The sequence below is a fragment of the Portunus trituberculatus genome, chromosome 16 (genome assembly GCF_017591435.1).
Source record: "Portunus trituberculatus isolate SZX2019 chromosome 16, ASM1759143v1, whole genome shotgun sequence".
In the NCBI taxonomy this organism is placed as follows: Eukaryota; Metazoa; Arthropoda; class Malacostraca; order Decapoda; family Portunidae; genus Portunus; species Portunus trituberculatus.
This window is the reverse complement of record NC_059270.1, coordinates 2318196-2339094: the sequence shown is the minus strand read 5'-3', so window position 1 is coordinate 2339094 and position 20899 is coordinate 2318196. Positions and strand designations below refer to the sequence as shown.

The 20899-nt window shown below is 47.3% G+C and overlaps 1 protein-coding gene across 46 annotated transcripts in view; it reads left to right on the top strand.

Annotated features, from left to right (window-relative positions):
* Positions 1 to 20899, top strand: part of LOC123504409 (microtubule-actin cross-linking factor 1-like) — a 281273-nt gene that overhangs the window by 163080 nt on the left and 97294 nt on the right. For 45 of the 46 annotated variants that reach the window (XM_045254883.1, XM_045254879.1, XM_045254914.1 and 42 more), the window contains 19 exons: positions 4363 to 4478; positions 9985 to 10088; positions 10275 to 10417; positions 10548 to 10757; positions 11115 to 11372; positions 11815 to 12019; positions 12146 to 12274; positions 12401 to 12640; positions 12782 to 13023; positions 13142 to 13370; positions 13530 to 13799; positions 14047 to 14215; positions 17536 to 17717; positions 17838 to 17962; positions 18114 to 18282; positions 18518 to 18678; positions 18884 to 19043; positions 19552 to 19635; positions 20009 to 20227. In XM_045254883.1, the coding sequence (XP_045110818.1) occupies positions 4363 to 4478; positions 9985 to 10088; positions 10275 to 10417; positions 10548 to 10757; positions 11115 to 11372; positions 11815 to 12019; positions 12146 to 12274; positions 12401 to 12640; positions 12782 to 13023; positions 13142 to 13370; positions 13530 to 13799; positions 14047 to 14215; positions 17536 to 17717; positions 17838 to 17962; positions 18114 to 18282; positions 18518 to 18678; positions 18884 to 19043; positions 19552 to 19635; positions 20009 to 20227 (3415 nt within the window). Of the gene's footprint in view, positions 1 to 1700; positions 2009 to 4362; positions 4479 to 9984; positions 10089 to 10274; positions 10418 to 10547; positions 10758 to 11114; positions 11373 to 11814; positions 12020 to 12145; positions 12275 to 12400; positions 12641 to 12781; positions 13024 to 13141; positions 13371 to 13529; positions 13800 to 14046; positions 14216 to 17535; positions 17718 to 17837; positions 17963 to 18113; positions 18283 to 18517; positions 18679 to 18883; positions 19044 to 19551; positions 19636 to 20008; positions 20228 to 20899 lie in introns of those variants that run through there. The other variant, XM_045254917.1, reaches the window with a different exon arrangement.

The following is a 20899-nucleotide window of genomic DNA, read 5'->3' as shown; positions in this document are numbered from 1 at the left end:
ATTTCCGTTATGACTCGAGTGAAAGCGTTGTTTTAATCTGGATCAAAGGCCTGTGTGGCTCTCCCGCCGGGCGTCATGGAGGCTGTGGCAGGAAACTCAGCGCTGTTATCGCGTCCTGATGTCAAAGGCAGCCATCTGAGCTGCCACGTACAGGGTCAAGTCGCGGTATGGGTGGCAGGAGAAGGGGAAACATGACAGCGGGTCCTTCCATCCACCATCACCTCTCGTCCATGTACACGTTTTGACTCTATATTTGGCTGCAAGATTTGTGTCGTGTCATTGGTGGTGAGCAGTGATGTGTCGCAATGGGCCGAGTCCTGAGCCTGGAGGAGGAGACCAGCTGATTAATCCCCAGCCAAGCCAAGCCAACCGCTCATAGGACCTTTTAGGGCAAGGCAGGGAGCAGTGACGGCAGCGGCAAGGAATGGATTGGTGGTGAAGTGGCCAGCGCTGTAGCCAAGTTTTCCAGTCTGCTGTGAATATCTGCCCTCAGGCTCACAGCTCTCTGAGATGGAGATGAGCACCGCGGCCACCTGCCATCGTGATCGTGTCTGTACTGTTATTCCGCACGCTTAAACACTTACTTGAAAAATGGTTAAGAAATTTTATTGTTTGCGACATAAGTAGGGTAAAGAAAAGGCGAAGTGGTCCTCTCCAGACAAGATAAAGTGGGTTGTCACGATGAATGACTTGTGTACACCACTGTGGTTATTTTACATCAACAGTGCCGCCTCCAAGAAACGAGTATATATATAGTTGTCTAACATGCGCGGTTCTTTGATGACAAGTGTAGTGCCAAAGGAATGGTATCCATCCAAAACTGCCTTCAAGACTCAATACAGATTGTACAATTTATGCAGTGAATGAAGGATTCCTGGCGGAGATGTACAGCACAGCACAGCAGCCTGGGCGCAGTGACGCAGAAAGGTTATATCGTCACTGAGAGGTGTGCGTCGTTTGCATGTAATGTGTTGCCTGAGACGACCGTGTGTATTTTAGAATGCACCGGCATGACTAATGCTGGCACGCGTGTTTGGCAGTGCAGGGAATTTACTTTTTTCGCCGAGGTAATGCCAAGAGACCCCTGGGAGCACCAAACCGGGAATAGCTTGTAGTAACCGGCCGTGATGTCACGCGGCGGGGCTGAGGGAGGAGGAGGCTCATTCCTTCCTCGCCTTTGTGAAGCGTTTCATTTTAATTTCTTTTATCTTTCTCCTGTTATGTTTCTCTTATTTCCAATCTTCTTGCTTTACATTTCCTCCAGCACTCACCACAAAACCTGCTTAGTATGAATATCCACGGCGGAGTACACATATGTGGACACTGAGGTGACGGGCTCAACACCTGACTGCATGTTGTATCACTCTCCAGTAACTGTATACTGACTTGCCTGTTGATGTACTGGCGTTACTGTTTAGTTTTCCTGTCACTGTTGCCAGGCTAACGTTATAAGAGCTGCTTTATTCCTAATTTACGTTACATATTCTCTTATAATTATTAGCATTAATCATTTACACCATCAGCTTATTTACTGTAGGTGGCTTGACGCATGGTTCATTAGCGGTCTGAGCCGAGGCACGCCCTCCCACCCCCTGGCCTCATAGTGTTGCCAGGCCCGCTGACTGAGGGTCCTGGGCCTCTTGGCAACACTTCCTTGGCTCAGACGCTAATTTGCCTTGATAAGTAAAAGCTAACATTGCACTAGAGCAAAATTTATGGATGTATGTGGTGCACTGCAAGCTGACCTCTGCGGCAAGCCATGTGGCACAGAGGACAGCCTGTGCCGTAGAGTTCCTAGTGTCCCACTGTCCACTTGTCTTGATGGGAGAGGTCGCCCCAACACTCGGGTTCCTATCACCCGTACCCACGCGGGTTGCTTCCAACACCGTCACCTGTCTTCCCTCTCCAGTGAAGTCATCCAAGGCAGAAGCGCCTCGCGGAGTGTAGCCTCGGAGCCTGGCGGACCAGAACCGCGGGGTCCTGGTCCTGGGAATGCCAAACCTGTGCTGTAAGTCATCCTTGTCCCTCTTCCCTGCTTTGTGCCCGCCCTGACCCTTGCCCGGCACGGCCTCACCCGAGTGTGCTGCGGTCTGTGTGCCGGGGCCGTGTGCCACTCCAGGGGAAGGGAGTTCTCTCTGTGACCGTGTGGCAGGAGACTGTTTCACAGAGAGGAGACTCGGTGCTGCACGCGTATTTCCTTCGCTGCTGGTAGTGATGTAGAGGGATCTGTGCCTGGCGGAAGAGATGTGGTGTGTTGTGGGGACCTGTGTATCATAATGTGTTGGGATCCACTTTCTGGATTGTGAGTGTCACTCATTGCTGTTCCTCGCACATAAAGAATCGTATGTACACTTGTAAGATACATAACATTTGCACTTCTTTATAAATAGCATGAGTGGGAAATGTCATTCAGTTAGCAGAAGACACGCAGATGGTTAGAGTAATAGAATGTTGAAAGAAGACGGGTAACACATAGAACTACTGGAGGGAAGGAGACTAGTTTAAATGAGTGGCTTGGAAAAGACGGGGAGCAGACAGAGATGAGTGAGGGAGGAGTCTGTCCTGCAGTGGAATCCTAGAGGCACACAGAGGCAACGGATGAGTTAGATATATGAGGAGAATGATAGTCAAGTACCATTTTATGCAGTTATGTCCTTGATTTCAATATTACCTTGATAAACATAACGTAAGCTGGAATGTATGGAAGCAAGAGCAGCCTGTGTACTTGAATTTTAGGGCTGCGCCACAAAATCGGGCGTAGTACGAGTAGAGTGTAGTATCCAGGGGCGGGGCGGGTGACCTCCGGAAACTATTTCCTGCTGCAACGTATTGGTGCGTAGGTGGATTTTGGTATGGCGGTGGTGGTGGTGGTGGTAGTCTAGGTGTTGGCGGAGAGATGAAGCGCAGGGAAGGAGCAACTGCAACATGTATAAAAGTCAGTCAGGCAGCTTAGATTAAAAGGTGTAGCATATCACAGCCGGCATAATAAGAGCTGACAGTTTGATGGTTCGTTCTCTCTCTCTCTCTCACGTCCCTTTACTAATGCAATGTACAATACTAGTCAGTGTTAAAACAAACCAGACACTCTTGGATACCTTAACAGCACGGCAACATAAACAACACACACTCTTTAAGAAATTAAGAGACATTACGTGGTAGTTTATGATGAGCAACGACTGTGTGGGAAGATTAACTCGAGGAAGCAGCGAAGGGCAGGGCGGGCTGTGTGTTGCTGCTGTATACCAGAAAACCAAGATATGTGTGGTCAGCCTTGTGCTTCCTACCACTCCTCATCATTGGCCTTCTTTCCACCCCCTTTCCTTCTCCTTCTTCTCCTCTTGTTCCCGTGCCTGCCATCCCATCCAACCCTGTTATCCCATCCCTGCCGTCCCAGCCCTGTCATGAGTTCCTATATGGTAATTATTTTATACTGTAACCGGTGTATTCATCGCCCGTTCCTTGTGATGGTTTTGTGCTTTCCTTCACCTGACTAACATTGCTTCCAGTGAGTCGATACAAGGTTGCTGCTCTCCCTCCCTCCCTCCCCTCCATTTCTCCTCCCCACAACCCTCCATCAGGTTCAGTAGAGTATAATAGAGGATATGTCTAAATAAATGAGCGTGTGTATTCGACAGAGCATGATAGTTTTCTAGTTTTCTCTCTTCCCGCATGACTAACGCTCCTGTAATTATGACTTTCTATTGCTGGTTGGAATTACGCCATTAACTCGTGTATATTATTATTGGTGTGTATATAATGTAAGTATTTTTTTTCCTTACGGTGTCTTTTTTGATGTATAAATGTGCACGTGATGTGTTTATATTTTTACAGAGTTGTTGTGAGTGGTGTGTGATGGTGTTGTGTCTCCTGTGTGTGTGTGTGTGTGTGTGTGTGTGTGTGTGTGTGTGTGTGTGTGTGTGTGTGATGGACGTTAGTGTGTTAAGTTGTGATTGTGCATTGTCTGTTTAAAATCTTTAGTTTTTTTTTTTTTTCTAATTCGGGTGAGAAAATAAAGCCGTTATTTATCACACGTTGTATGACATGTGTGTTGTTCTGTATTAATCAAAGTAGTGAACATTTATACTACACTAACAAAGAAAACGTATCAAAATTGTCATTAAATACATATGTGTGTGTGAGTGAGTGTGTGAGTGTGAGAGAGTGAGTGTGTGTCGGAATGTACACTGAAACCCTACCCTTAATAAAAAATAAAACAAAACTCACACTACGAGTCCCAGTCACGCTTCTTCAGGAGAAGTATACATGCAGAGACTACAGAAGTGAGAGAACCAGCCGAGTCTCTCACACTACCCCATGACTCTTCTCTCTATGACTCACCCTTGCTTTGTTGCCTCCCGCCAGACCTGACCTTATGGACTGGAGGAACCTGCGCCAGAGGACACCCCGTGAGCGCCTGGAGACTGCCTTCCACGTCATGGAGCGCGAGTACGGCGTGACCCGACTTCTCGACCCTGAAGGTAAGCGCTTTTTGCAGCAGTGTAGAGAAGAATAGCCAGGGAAAATGATGACGAAGCGAGTGAAGTGCTTGGGGCTTGACTGAATGAAGATGTGCAGTGTGGGGGTGATGTGAGGACAGGAAGGTTTGTGGAACGGTATAGTGAGGTGATAAGAGTTGTAAGGAAGGTTGGAGTGGTGTTGAGGTTAATCTTTAGTACTTTGCTGTGTTTTCATATTCATTCTGGTTACTATTTAGTGATTTAATACAGCTTCAGAAATTCATGTTGGGTTTAGAAGAGTAAAAACTGTGGCTATTAACGTTCTGACCTCCATAAACCCTTCCTAATGCAAATAAAATCGTCTAATCATACCCAAAAATCATGGCAAAAATGCGTTTCAGTATCGAAGGAAGATGGAGGAAGTAAGAAAGATGACTATATTCTTAGATTATCTCCCCACCGTATCTTCCCTTCACTTTTATTAATCATTCCATTTAATTTATCTGTTTTTCCTCTACTGAACCTCTTAATAGTCGTATGTTACCCTGAAGTAGTGCTGTGAAGGGTGCAGTGTCACAAAAAGAGCAAAGTGATGAGAAGAAGGAGACGAAAGTTTAGCAGTTAATGAGTCTATCACTGATCTTCTATTGAGTTTCGTGTAGTAGTAGAATTTATTGGCAGCCTGCACTGTGCTTAAAGGTGTTAGCTTGTGTGTAGTTCCAGTAAGATTAACCCCTTCAAAACTGGGACACTGTGATTTGTGTACGATTAGACCATTTTATTGACATTAGGAAGTGTCTATTAAGGTCAGAATATTGATGGCCACAGTCTGCACTATTTTAATCCCCCACATAAGTTTCTAAAGCTGTATAAAATCACCAAATAGTAAGCAGAATGAATATGAAAGCGTGTCATGGTACTGAAGGGGTTAACGAAATTTTTGCCTACATTGGGACATCCTTGCTTAGGTGAGGCGAATCCTAATAAAAAGCCTTGTGTTTTCTTTCAATTCCTTCCTGTGACAACCACATCGCTAAGCACAAGATAAATAAGTACTGAGAAACACTTATTATACTGCTACATGAAAAACATTCTCAGTCAGCTTCACTGTAAAAAGTAGCTGTCACATAAATCACGGTAAGGAGAAAGCTGGCAAGAGAGTACCTTCACGAACAGCAAGTCATAAGGACAGGGAGGACGGATGAAGATGCTCGTTGACACAGATGAAATGGAAGTGAAAGTACAAATGATCCACCGTGCGTCTAGTGTTTGGAGGGCAAGGGACGTGTTGGAAGACCTTGGGCTGAGAGGAACACGTGCCGCACCGGGCTAGCAGCGGGGCCGAGGGGTGGGAGGCATGCAAGTGGCGGAGCAGGTTTTGATAGGGCGCTGTATGTCAAGGTCTCCCAAACTAGCTAGAGTGGTGGAGTTAAATATAGCACCTTCGTTCGCATGGCTCACGGAACTCGCTTGGTACTGCTGTGTTGTGCCTGGTGGTGGTGGTGGTGGTGGTAGCAGCGATTAGGCAGTAGTTTTAATCCCTTCTATACTGGGACACTTTTTTACCTTGAGATTTGTGTATGATCATTTCATTTACATTAGGAAGGGTGTATGGAGGTCAGAAGATTAATAGCCAGAGTCTTCAATATTTTAATCCCCCATATGAGTTTCTGAAGCTGTATAAAATCATCAAATAGTAAGTAGAATGAATATGAAAATGCGCCATGGTACTGAAGGGGTTAATGGTTTGCGTACTTACACATACACTCTCACGGTAAGAAAGTAAATGAAACAGAAATGAGCTTCAGCTTGGATCCTGTACAATACAACACACACACACACACACACACACACACACACACACACACACACACACAAATATGGAATGTACTTTGGCGGAGGAGAGCAAAGTATGACTCGGAAGGCTTTGCTCGCTGCCTCCCAGAAGTAAAGTTAGGGAGTGGCAGAATAAAGGCTCCAGCACCGTCTTCACACGCCACCTGCATCGCCAACACCTTGCTTGCGTTTGCTGAGTGAGGTGTTACGGCACAACACTGTAGTTCCATGTACAGGCTGCAGGAGTGGACGCCCCTCCCAGAATGGCCATGGCGAAGCAAGGCAACATCTCCCTTCATTGAAATTTAAATTGACTCTCATATTGGTGTGTGATCCGCCGCTCACTGAATCCAGCAGGACGAGTTGTAACACTATAAATGATCTTCCCTCGATAAAACTTTAGGATAAGGATGAGAACAGCGTGCGGTGCGACTGTACGGAACGAGACTTGAACCTGAATCAGTGAGACCACAGTCGTAGCTTGGATGGTTGTCAGACGTTGCTACTGCAGAAATTAATATTAAACAGGACCACATGAGTGTGTACTGTTGATGCACTGATGAGATAACTGCCTTCCATCAAGGAGGTATTCATATAATGCATGTCGCATCTGGCCGGCGCTTCCTTATTGGGCGAGTGGCCAAGTCTCGCACAGCGTCGCTTCTGGCGTTACTGATGGCGGCGGTGGGCTCCGTCGCTTGGTGACTGGAAGCTGCGCAGCGAATGGTAGCTCTGGAGGGAGTAGTACTTCAAGTAGTAGCGATTTGATCAACATTTTCGAGAAAGTGCAAATGACTGGAGTACAGGCGGCTGCCCCTCTGTGGTCTTGTGATCCTTGCCGACATTCGAACAGAATCTCGGAAGAAAAGAATGAAAGAAGTGAACGCGGAGTGTGGGAAGTATTAGGCAGGAATTTTGAATTATCCTTCTTCCTTAAAATGTAATGCCTTTGTTTAGTAGGAGCTTCATAACTGCAATCATAAGTATAGCCGTATTCATGTCACGCTGAGGCGTCTGGAATAAATTACTGTCAAAATTTAATAACTGTCATTTAGGAACAGTGCTGTTGGATGTAACAATACTTCTACCTCGCCTTCTAAGCACACGTATAAATGAGGCCCTTGAACTGTTTGCTTAGTACAGTATCAACGGCCTAAAAGTCGTGTACACATAATTTAGTCTGTTATTGATGGAGTGTGTGTATTGCAGCCACGCGTGAATTATGGCGACGTGCGTGTTTTCCAAAGTGATAAATATGGTGGAACCTCAAAACAAAATGCGAGGTCAGTGGGCGCCATAAGCTGCTCTTGGGCACAGCTGTTGTTCAGCCTCAACAACAACAAAGGCACACTGTCACTTGGAGGGCTGACACGAGAGAGACACACTTTCACAACTGTCCCTATACGGGGCGGCAGGCCAGCGAATCCACGACCTGTTGTTAGTTTTTGCAAGGGTTGCAAGAATGAACGTGAGTGTGTGTTGAGAGGCCTCCCTTCACCCCGGCGACGGCCAGACGGGCAGAGAGTGCAACCCGTCAGCTCGGCTCATTCAATCTTTGTATCGGGGAAAAAGAAAGTATATTTACGTGTTTTCATGACCCCAGCAGTGATTGTAACATGATACTTAGCCTAAAATCTGCAGTATCAGACACTCAGAGAGTTATCAAAACAAAAACACGGCGTGTTGACTGAATGTTTGTCTGTGAGCAAGGGAGACAGGAGAGGAGCCATGGGGTCAGCGGTGTTAGGGCCGGGCAGAGGGTGACTCAAGCACGAGGCCAGCCAGGGCCAGCCGCGCCTGATGCGACGGGGAGGGGAGGGATATGCATACTGGAGCACTGGGACTGTTGCTGCCTCTTCACTGGCTAATAGTGTTTTTTTTTTTTTTTTTTTTTATCAGATCACTAGAGCTGTTCATATCTCAAGTGTTCAGCATAGTGTTTGCGCCAACGCAACGCTTATTAACTCGTACAGAAAAGAGTGAGGGAACACTTATGAAGATAGGAAGGCGGTGAAGGTCAGCTCCCTCTCCGTGATGTTCTTCGGACGCAGGCCAGGAAGATTTATGGCCGAATCCAGCCCAGACTGAGTCTAGAAGGCCGCAATGGAAGAACAATTACCTTGAGGCGTCACAGTGGCGGCGGGACGGTGCTGGTATGAAGGCACAGGCAGCCCCAACCTTAGGGGAGCGTGACTAGACTGGCGAGAATGTATTTCCCTAATAGCTTGGCGACACGGCTCAGCCAGGCAGGTGAACAGACCGAGCAGCTGCACGTGCGACCAGACAGTAGGGGTGAAGTGAAAGAAGGTGACGACGAAGAAAACTACACTTCCCCTTCATTTGAAGTTTGTATTTTTTGCAAGATAATTTGATCCATATAACACGAGCTTCTAACATGACATCACCCGAGCCTCGTCGCGGTAGCTGTGGTGAGGGAGTCGGGAGGGTGGTGGGTGGGGGGATGATCGAAGTGGCGCTGCGTCTCCTTGTGGCAGAGGAGGTTATGCAAGGATGACTCACGTCTCCAGGCCGAGGCTGAAGTGTGCTGGGGAGGAGGCGGGGGGAGCCACGGGCAGAGGGAGAAAGGAAACGCCAAGAAGGAAAAGATAATAAACATATGAACCGGTATTTAAACCTTAAAACGAAGAATAACAGGAAAGAAAACACACACACACACACACACACACACACACACACACACACACACACACACACACACACACACACACACACACACACACACACACACTCGCCCGGTAGCTCAGTGGTTAGAGCGCTGGCTTCACAAGCCAGAGGACCGGGGTTCGATTCCCCGGCCGGGTGGAGATATTTGGGTGTGTCTCCTTTCACGTGTAGCCCCTGTTCACCTAGCAGTGAGTAGGTACGGGATGTAAATCGAGGAGTTGTGACCTTGTTGTCCCGGTGTGTGGTGTCTGCCTGGTCTCAGGCCTATCCGAAGATCGGAAATAATGAGCTCTGAGCTCGTTCCGTAGGGTAACGTCTGGCTGTCTCGTCAGAGACTGTAGCAGATCAAACAGTGAACACACACACACACACACACACACACACACACACACACACACACACACACACACACACACACACACACACACACACACACACACACACACACACACACACAGAGGAAAGGGCCATTTATCAACAAAGTTAGAATAGTTGGCCAGTATTTAGTATTTCATTAGTTCATCTGTATTGAAATCCATGTTGCCCTTCATGTCCCTTTTTCCTCTCCTCCACCTCCACCTCCACCTCTCCTCATGGCACAAGTTGATCCATCACTGTTCCTTTGACGCGGCCGGAGAGGAGAGTAGAGGCTGGAGGGATGGGGAGGGAGGAGGTTCTTGGAGATGAAAAGGAACTGACAAAACACGTCACTTGTGAAGTCTCCTCAAGGACGAGTGTGGGCGAGCCTCACAACTCATCCCTTTGTGTAGAGGCTCCCTGTCCGACACGAGGTGTATTCTTTGAGGTGTTGTGACAAGGCTGAGGAGTGACAGTAAATACATCCCGCAGAGAAAACTCAACTAAACTATCCGGAGGTGACATATGTGGTGACTGGCGTGTGGTGACTAGTATGTGGTGACGTGTGTGGTAACTGGCTTGTGGTGACTAGTGTGTGATGACTGGCGTGTGATGAGCAGTGTGTGACGACTGTTGTTTCTTCCCGCAGATGTTGATACCCCGGAACCAGACGAGAAGTCACTCATCACGTACGTCTCTCAGCTCTATGAAATCTTCCCAGAGCCGCCCAGCATCCACCCGCTCTTTAACATCGTGAGTATTCCTGCCACTGCGTCCTCTTCGGTGCAACATTCCTTTACCGTAATGATTTAACAGTCCATCTTGGGCAAACTTACACTCAAATGAGACTTGAAGTGAATGGGCTGTACCTGTATGGCGCGGCAGTTTGTTCTTTTGTGGTGGTGAGATGTGATGGTAACAGTTTTCTGGTGGTCACAGGAGGCGCAGCGCAAACTGGAGGAATACCGTGAAATGGCGACCACGCTACTGTATTGGATCCGCGAGCACATTTCTATCATGAAGGACCGACACTTCCCCACCAACACTGTCGAACTCAAGAGGATGGCCCATGAAAGCACCAGGTAAGGCACAACGCTCCTCATGCCGCCCACACATTCCCTGGAGTGGTGTGGCTGAAAAACCGTAAGATGATAATATGTCTTGTCATATGTAAAGTCATGGTGTTAATTTATATATGAATTATTTGTGTAGATTCCGTCAAGAGGAAGTTCCACCCAGACTGCGTGACAAGAACAGCTGTCAGCGTCTGTACCGAGATATACAGAAGCTTCTGGATGGCACAGGCTTCCTAGAGGAGGAGCTGACCCCGGAGCTCCACTACAACAATGTGGACTCTGAGTGGAACAAGCTCATGTCCCTCTACCAAGAAAGGGACGACGCCCTCCATGACTCTCTCTCCGGGTAAGTCCGCATTCAGGTGTTTGGTTGTGATTATCGCCCGTATTAAGAAACGCCTTCCCCTTTCACTACAACGATTTCTCAAGGCCACAGAGACGACCAGCCGGGTTTTCAAGACAGTTTTTCCTTAAGATAAACAATAAATCTTGCCAATCCGTCACCAGAACCATAAAAATATTCTTAAAAACACGAGTATCTTCAACTAGAGCCTTTGGAGAACAATGATGGTGAGAGAGCGAAGCGTTTCAGAATACGGGCCTATAACTCATGTTTTGCCTATAATTAGGTCAAAGAATTCCTGGCCTAGGTTGCCGTGCCTGCCTGAACACGCACTAACCAGCCTCTGTACTCTCCGTGTAGTGCTGACAGACTTCAGCGACTGGCGGAGAAAGTTCACCGAGAGATCAAGCAGACGGAGATCACTCTGGAGGAAGTGGAAGTCCGTATCGAGGACGAGGCGAGGCGAGTGGAGCGTCTTCACCCCATGGACGCCAAACGTAACTGTGACGCCCTGGACGGGGAGCTGGCGCAGTGTGAGGACACCATCAAGACGCTGCACTCAGACGTCAAGGTGCTGCGGGAGGGCAAGTACCACGAGGCCCCGACGCTCCATAAGAGGTAAGCTTTGTTTTCGTACCAATCCTGCACTGGTCTACCAAACACATTACGACTGTGATTCAAACTTTCATTCTATCTTTCTTCCTCCTCCTCCTTTTCCATTCCCTTTTCCTTTTCCTTTTCCTTCTCCTCCTTCTCCTTCTCCTTCTCCTTCTCCTCCTCCTCCTCCTCCTCCTCCTCCTCCTCCTCCTCCTCCTCCTCCTCCTCCTCCTCCTCCTCCTTCAAGATAAACCCCTTCATCGCTCTTTTCCTGTCCCATTTGTCATCCCCGTCGTCTTTCACCACACCAGTGATGCTCTTCCCTTACTGTTTTCATATCGCCCCACACCAGACCTTGCAGCCCTTTAGGTAGTTAACAGTCGAAGAAATCAAAATTCATACAACTCGCGAGGGCACATTTTCTTCCTTAATGCACCACAACGCCGCCGCTTGGTCCCTGCAGGGTTGTGAAGCTGGAAGAGCGCTACGTGAGTGTAAGGACGCTCTTCGAAAACCGGCTGCTCATCGTGCTCAACAACCGGTCCTTCACGCAGCAGGAGTCCTACACCACCACCAAGAGGATCGTGGTGTCGGAGTCCCGCCTAGTGGAGACCAACGAACACTTCCGCTTCCTGCAGGAGTGTATCAACTGGTGCAAAGACAAACTGGTGAGTACTTGCGGATACAGTAATTGTCCAATGAATGTGTCTGCGCGAGGCTTTCTTCCTTCTTGACATATTGCATGAACATCTTCACATAGCATACATTTCACTGGATTGTATTTCTCTTTCCAGAAAAAACTAAACGACAGCGAATACGGCAACGACTTGGCGGCGGTAGAGAAGGAGTATGACACCCACCAGAAGGAACACAAGATAATCCATCAGTTCCACACCAACGTGGACCAATGTGCCGCCGCCGAGGTAAGCCAGCCAGCTAGCCTGCTCTGTGACTGTCTTGTTGTGCGTTAGTAGTAGTACATGCAATGTTCGCCTCCACTCAGCCTGCACCATCCGCCACTCACCCGCGGCCACACTTTGTCTTTCCAGAATAACTTCAACGGAGAGGAGCACACAGTCTACATCAACCTCTTGTCGCAGCTGCGCAAGACTTATGCTGAGCTGTTGTCTCTGAGCAACAAGCGCGTCTCGGACCTGCACAGCCTGCTTGACTTCCTGCAGGCTGCCACGCAGGAACTTATTTGGCTCAACGAGAAGGAAGAACAGGAGCTGAACAGAGACTGGGCCAACAAGAGCCTTAACATTTCTGACGTTGAGCGTTACTACGAGGTGAGCACTGCAGAGAGTTCAAGGCCAAGGAGTCTGGGTCGTGTTGGGGTTGTTGCCATGTTCTGTGCTTCAGTATATGGTATTTTTGGTGTTATTGGGGTAATGGTGTCTAATTCCGGGCTGTGTGTCTTAACTCTACAGAAGCTGATGGGCGACCTTGAGAAGCGGGAGGTGCAATTCAGCGCCGTGCAAGACCGCGGCAACAGTCTGGTGATTGGCCACCACCCTGCCAGCAAGACCGTGGAGGCATACTTGGCCGCCATGCAGACCCAGTGGCAGTGGCTGCTGGAGCTGACGCTGTGCCTGGAGACCCATCTACAGCACGCCGCACACTACCACACCTTCTTCACCGACATTTCCAACGCAGAGCAGTGGATCATGGCGTAAGTTACTGACATTCTCTGATTTGCTAATGATTTGTGTTTGTGTGTATGGTTCTCGCACATAATAGAAGCTTTTGGAGGTTGCATGAAATAATGATGACGAATGTTTGTGCTTCAGCCACGATGAGAAGCTGAACACAACCTTCTCCGTGACGGACTTCGGGCTGGATGACGGCGAGCAGCTGCTGCGCGAGATGCAGGACATGCGGGAGTCGCTGGCCCAGTTCAACACCACCGTGGACGAGCTCATCAACAGATCCAAGTCGGTGGTGCCCCTCAAGCAGCGCCGCCAGACGCTGCGCCAACCCACCGCTGTCACCGCCATTTGTAACTACAAAAAGATGGATGTAAGTAGATGAGTTTTAATTGACCCAGTCAGATATTGGTATTGATTATAGTCATCTTGTGCAAGGTTTCTATTCCATCATTATTTAATCAAAGAACAATCAGTCATACAGATTTATAATATATTAGAAAAAATGAGCATTGCATTGGTCCCCGCACAGATGAGCATCAACAAGGGCGAGCGTTGCACTGTTCATGACAACAGCAACAGAGTGAAGTGGAACGTGGTGACCAGCTCGGGCGCCAGGGGCATGGTGCCCGGCGTGTGCTTCACCATCCCGCCCCCGAACCAGGAGGCCATCGACGCCGCCGAGAAGCTGAAGCGCCAGTACGAGCGCTGCATCGCACTGTGGCAGAAGAAACAGCTGCGTATGCGCCAGAACATGATTTTCGCCACAATCAAGGTTGTGAAGAGCTGGGACCTCGCTCAGGTAAACTTCACTTACTGACTGATGGCACTGATTGATGCCTCTGGAGTGATTACTTTGAGGTGGTTTTGTTTATTGTGATGTAGTATTTTTTTTCTTTCGGTCCCTAAGTGCTCTGAGCTTGATTTTCAGTATAACTTAGTTTTCTTTGTTGTATAATTAGGAGATCTTTCCCTTCACAACCTACAAAATAATAATTGTTGGTTTTATTTATCCCAGTAAGTATCAAGTCGATTTTCTTTTCCTCCAGTTCATCGCCATGGGAGCTGACCAGCGCAACGCCATCAGGAGGGCGCTCAACGAGGACGCTGAGAAGCTTCTGCAGGAGGGCGACCCCAATGACCCGCAGCTGCGCCGCCTCAAGCGGGAGATCGATGAGGTCAACCGACTCTTTGACGAGTTCGAGCGTCGCGCCTCCGGTGAGTCACTGTCGCTGCTTCACTGCAGTGTTCTGTGTCTGTTTGTTTGTTTGCCATACTTGCACTGCTTTAAGGAGAAGTGAAGACATGTTTTATTCACGCCGTGCTCGTGAGCGGCGTCAACGCTCCACTTGCTTTGAATGCAGTGTTGGGCTTGGCGATCCTCAGGCCCCGGCCAGACACGCCTCGTTCAGGATGGTGGAGCTGTTGTGTGAATGGTCGTTGGTCCCTCCCCTCGCCTTCTTTCCCCACCACTTATTTTCACTCCACACCGCTAACACCAACATCGGAAACAAATGTTTACAGAAGCAATCTTTATTGTAGTCAATATTTATCATCTGTGCTTTGTGTTCCTGGTAGCCTTGCAGCAAAGGTTTCTCGTGGTTTTCTAATGTTTGCTCCACAATGGTCACTCCTGCTTTAAACAGACTCTTAATCCGCTCCTTGTAGTTAATCGATGAGGAATCTCACACAAGCAAGCGACAGGTAACAGACCTGAGTCATACAGGCACAGCGACGCCGCCTATGGCACCCGGTGCTCGGAGGCCGATGAATCTGGGAACTGCAGAAGGAATTGATTTTACATAGAAAATGGGGACACTTGGAAAGAAGAGATGGCAGCACTGGCGGCGTGAGCTGTCTGGGCGACACTGCTGCACCCTCGTGGCCGCGGCGCCAGTCATGCGGTGCTCTTCAGAACTGCAGTCTTCCGCTTCTCGGGTCCGGAGCGGACATGAGCCTTAGTGTGTTGTGTCTAGGCTTTTGTAGCCTTTTGTATCCCTATTGATCTGTGATAGTGAGGTGAGAACGGAGAAAATGATTCCTCCGAGTGGTGACTTCACAGTCCTGGGACAGGTCTGGGACGCCCAAGGGAATATATTTAAGTGTAAGCTGAACACCTCAAGTGAAGATTCTACCGACTACGTGGAAGGAACAGTGATATTTTTGCACAAGGTGAAGCTGTCAGGTGACTCACAGGCATGCAAAGATGCAAGCTGTAGGTGCACCTGCCATGAAAGCAGCTGCGATGAGGAACTTTTCCGTGATGCAGCTGATAGCCTTAATGAAAGCGGGTTTTCTTCAGTCCTCGAACCAGATAGTTCAGGTAAAGGATTATTCCAAATAGATTGTTACTTGTACCCACTCATTATCTCGTGACGTGCCACAAGCTATTAATTACAATAATTTGTTCCCTAACAGGAGAAATATTACTCTAGTGGCTCGTAACCTACAAATAGGTATATACATATGCACGAATATTATCAAACCCCGCCTCGAAGCTGTTTCATATCCCGCTGGGTTTGGCAGTGTGACAGCAAGTCTGACACAAGCCATACCTGACACTACATTCATCTCATCCCCAAACCTTGCAACATGCCTATTGATCATCTCTCCAGTGTCACATGAGAAGGCAGATCTAGTGTCCCGTTGCTAAAGTTTATATAAGTTTACATAGCTCATGCATAACGACGATCCAGCCGGAAGGAATAAACAAGCACTTCAGTCCCTCCCTCGCCTCGCCCCGCGCCGACCCGCCCCCCTCCTCGTGTTTTGCGACATTACTTACACTTCAGGAATGTGAGGGCGTGGAAGGAGACCGTCATGCGCGTGATGATAATCCCAATAAGAGTGTGTGGATGGTGATGTGATGCTTGCCGTGTGTGTGTGTGTGTGTGTGTGTGTGTGTGTGTGTGTGTGTGTGTGTGTGTTTTTTTTCTCAGTCTTTCCATACGTGTGTCCGTGGATGCGTGCAGATGATTTTCTGTCTATTCATGCATGTCTATATGTCTTTCTGTTTGTTCTTTGTGTGTGTGTGTGTGTGTGTGTGTGTGTGTGTGTGTGTGTGTGTGTGTGTGTGTGTGTGTCTGTCTGTCTGTCTGTCTGTCTGTCTGTTTATATATATATATATATATATATATATATATATATATATATATATATATATATATATATATATATATGTCTGTCTGTCTGTCTGTATATATATATATCTGTCTGTCTGTCTGTGTGTGTGTGTGTGTGTGTCTTTGTCTCAGTCTTTCCATATGTGTGTCCGTGCGTGCGTACAGATGATTTTCTGTCTATTCATGCATGTCTATATGTCTATCTGTTTGTCCTTTGTGTGTGTGTGTGTGTGTGTGTGTGTGTGTGTGTGTGTGTGTCTGTCTGTTTGTATATATGTATCTGTCTGTCTGTCTGTCTGTTTGTTTGTTTGTGTGTGTGTGTGTGTGTGTGTGTGTGTGTCTGTCTGTCTGTCTGTCTGTCTGTCTGTCTGTGTATGTTTGCCTTCCTGCCTGCCTGTCCGCCTGCCTGCCTGTCTGTGCGTCTGTCTGTGTGTGTGTGTGTGTGTGTGTGTGTGTGTGTGTGTGTGTGTTGATAAACTTCACCTTGGGGGCGTGAGTGGCATTGTGCGATGTCAGCTTCCCAGATGGGTGGTGACGTAACAAGAAGGTCGGTGTGACTACTTGGACGGTTGTTACTGAAGGTTAAGGTGAAGGTGTTCTGAGGCTTTCTTGAGTTAAAGGGAAGGAGGAGGAGGTGTAGACGTAAGATTGGGTGAGGTGCAGTCGTAAGGTTGGTTAGTGTGTGTGTTTGTGCGTGTGCGTGTTTTTTCTTTTCTTTTTTTTTCCCCCCTTTCTTCGTCTTAGGAATATTCTGCAATTACGTATCTGCATTTGCATCGATTTCAACTGTTGTTCAGGTTCATGTCTGGCAACCTTGACCTGAACTATTGAACCAATGAAAATAACCAACCTCGCCAAGTCACGAGACGAACGGAGCCGGCGAGGCGGGGAGCCAGCTCTTGTGTTCAGGTTTTTCTTCCGCTCTGATTTATGACCCACAATAGCAATGATGATTAAGAAAATAGCTGATGAGTTGAGTGTTGCAGCAAATGACTTGAGACCACATCCTCTAATGGCTTGGCATCTGACGTAGTGTTTTTGGCATGGTCATGAATTTTTTTTTTTTTTTTTTATGGGGCGTTTTCATGATAGTAGTTTGTCATCTTTATGGCCATCGAAAATAATCAAGTAACCCAAAGCTTTTAACCACTTCAGTACTGGGACATATTTTTATCTTGAGATTTGTGTACGATTAGACCATTTTATTGACATTAGGAAAGGTCCATGGAAGTCAGAAGATTAATGGCCACAGTCTTCACTAGTTTAATCCCCCACATCACCTTCTGAACCTGTATAACATTGCTAAACAGTAATCAGAATGAATATGGAAACGCGTCATGGTACTGAAGGGGTTAAGGATCCAAGCGTTAACTTACCATAGTTTCAATGCTCACCATTTCTTGCATTGTTCCACAGAGCCCAAGCCTGGAGCAGTATTGGTGGAGCAATGCAACAGCCTTAAAGAGTATCTGGATTTGATGGAGAAGATGCTGATCCAAAGGTGCCTTGCTGGTATCCCGCGAGACCTCGATCTGCTGGAGCAACTCGTTATCGAGCACAAGCAGTTTGAAAATGACCTCTCATCGCGGGAGCTGGAAGTGAGTGTTTTAATAGATTTTGTAGTAATGAGTAAAACTTCTTATGGAATTGTGACGCATTATTTTGTGTGAATTAAATCATGTACAGCTCTTTGAAGTGGATCTTGCACTCTTCTTCAGGTTGAAAGTATACAGAAGAATTACCAGAATCTGTCGCGCCGCACGCCCGCCATCCAGCGCACGGTGGAGTCCATCACACAGCAGTGGGACCGCATCTGGGCACTGTCCCACGTGTACATTGAAAGGTGCGACTTGTTGTGTATATAGCACTGTGTTGTAGCAGACGTGCATATGGCACAGTTTGGGATCAGGGTAATAAGATATGAATATTGGCATGATGTTGTAGTAGCTTGAGGTGCCCCGGCCCCTCACGTGTGTGTGTGTTGTGTGCCTCAGGATGAAGTGCGTGGAGATGGTGGTGACGGGTATCGAGGAGGGCACGCAGGTGGTGTCTGAGATCGAGCTGAAGCTGGCCGAACACCAGGACCTGCCCGATGACCTGGACGACCTCGAGAAGGAACACCAAGAACTGCTCGTCATCCAGCAGACCATCCACGACCACCAGGTAGGAGGGTCGTGCCAAGCAACAATGTTATTTCGAGTTTTTGTCTCGTATGATTAAAGTCACGTTTTCTTTATGTACTGGAAGTGTGGTGATGTTTACAAATATACATTTATTATTGTATTTTTACTGAAACTTTAACTATACATAAAAATAAAGACCATAATTCCGTCTTGAGTTATGATGTGATGTGTTAGTGGTGACACACGAAGGTGACCAGCAGCCACTCTTCCCCCAGGCGCTGATCGACAGACTGCTGGAGGAGTGCCGTAACGTGCGCACACTCGTTGTCAAGTCTCGCCCCAGCCAGAAGATCCACCCTGACGTGGACAAGCTGGAGGAAGACGTGAGGAAGCTCCGCATCCGCTGGGAGAACATGTGCTCACAGATTATTGAGAGGTAATGGTCAGAGGTTTGGTGAAGGCAGAGTGGGAAGCAGACTGTCGTTGTGTGTGTTGTGGAAGGCGTTCTTCCTGCTCACCGGCGTCTTGCTTGCTATAGTCTGTCGCCATAGCTGTTACTGAATGTTGATTAGATTGATGGACTTGAGTGCTCATGTATAGCTATGTACCGGTAACAGTCCCCTTTGTAATACCATTCTCAGATTAAGAAGCTGCGAGGCTGCTTGCGAGCTTCTTACCAAATACCACAATGGCCATAACGTTGAGAAGAGGGAGATCAACCACCTGGAGGACGGCCTTCGCATGCAGAAGATCGAGGACCTTGGTCCCTCCGAGGCCGAGCTTGAACTAGAGCGGCTGAGGGTAAGATGGCCCTCTGCAAAAAAACAAAAAACAAAGATCTATTTCCCTTTGTCTCATCTTCCAGCATTTCTTAATACTATCAGCAACAAACTACTCCTGATATTAATTATTTCTATGGAACATTCAAATATCTCCTCGTCTCTGCAAGGAAAACTGGGTCCTTGCCTATCCTCTTCACTCATGTTTCCTCTTACTACTAACCCATAACCCATGTACTCCCATACACCCTACCCACACCACCCACCCACCAACCCACCCACCCGTCCCCTCCCAACCCCACCCCACGCCCAGACCCCCGATCATCTCCCGCCCACTCCCGACCCTCGCACCGCGCGCGCCGAGCCCCGAGAAGACCCTTTTCTCTTCCAGGACAATTTTGAAGAGCAAGAATTTAACCTGGTGTCTTGGTTTCAGGAAATGTGTAATCTTGAATGCTTTTCCTTTCAGGGAATTTTAATCTCTTGTTTTCCAGGTACAGTTTATTAATGCATATGCCTTTTCTTTACAGAGTATGTACATGAAAATTATAGAGAAGAAAACAAGCATTGAACATGTAAATATCCTTGGCGGCCGATTCATACGGGAAGCCAAGGTATGTTTCACTAGAGGCACAGATACACAATTACATTTTAGCACAAATTCACAGTCTATGCACCGCCACCAAACATTTGATTACTCAATACGAGTTCATTCCAGGTTTTTTTCAGGTGGTGACTATCTGAAGTGTCCTGTACATTCTCTAAAATTTAATTTCCATCACTCAGTGCATGCTATTCCTTTTTACAGGATAACAATGAGTAATGAATTGGCATGTAAATATACTTTAATGGTAATAATGTTGGTTTAGTTTTGATAACTGCTTATGGTGGCTTAACTCTCTCCCTGTCGCATTTCTTCCCTCAAGCAACATTCCTGTGAACCAAAGTAACGTACTAACAACCACTAATTCACAACACCTTCTGTAGATCTATGACTTGCGCCTGTCCCAGTACAAGGCCAGTCTAGAAGAGGTGCACCCCAGCCTGGACGCGAGCCTGAGCAAGAGGCCTCGCATCCAGAGTGGGGGTGACAATGTCATTCAGCAGCTGGACAAACTCAACACTCAGTACCAATTCGTCGCGGATGAAACTTATGACCGCATCGCCAAGATATACAACCGCTTCCAACACGAAAAGAACTTTAATGTAAGTATGCTTCTGGTTCTGGTTTTGGTTGGAGAATGCTTATCACAATATTAATCAATCAACAGTATTAATCACCAATCAACAATATTAATCACCAATCAACAATATTAATCACCAATCAACAATATTAATCACCGGTCAATATTAATCACCAATCAACAAAATTAATCACCAATCAATTTTACTTCAAAACATTTTGGGGACAATCAATACTTACCGTTTGCTGGATTTACCGGTAATTTTACTAGATAATAAAGCCTTAACTTATCCTTAACCCTCAACATTTTCCCCTGCATTGTGAAGGAAGTGTCTCTAAAGGTTTAGTTTTCAGCTCCTGCAGCTTCTGTGGACGCCTGATCCTGTATTAAGATAAGTGGTCATGTGTCTGTGTTTAGATAAGTAATTACCGTCACCTGGCGGCCAGCGGCGGCACCTCATCTTCACGCTGCGGGATCGGCCACACAGGTATACAAGCTAAGTGTTGAGGCTTTACAGATGAACTGGAGCAGAGACTCACTGGAACGACTTTTCTCCATCTAATATCCAGCTAATTTATTCGCTTTAATGGAAGATTACACATTAGTCAATACGAAGAGGAAACCATTTTACTAATGAAGATTGTATAGATATTAGTATTATTACAAAATTCGTGAAATTTCACAACACTTGGAT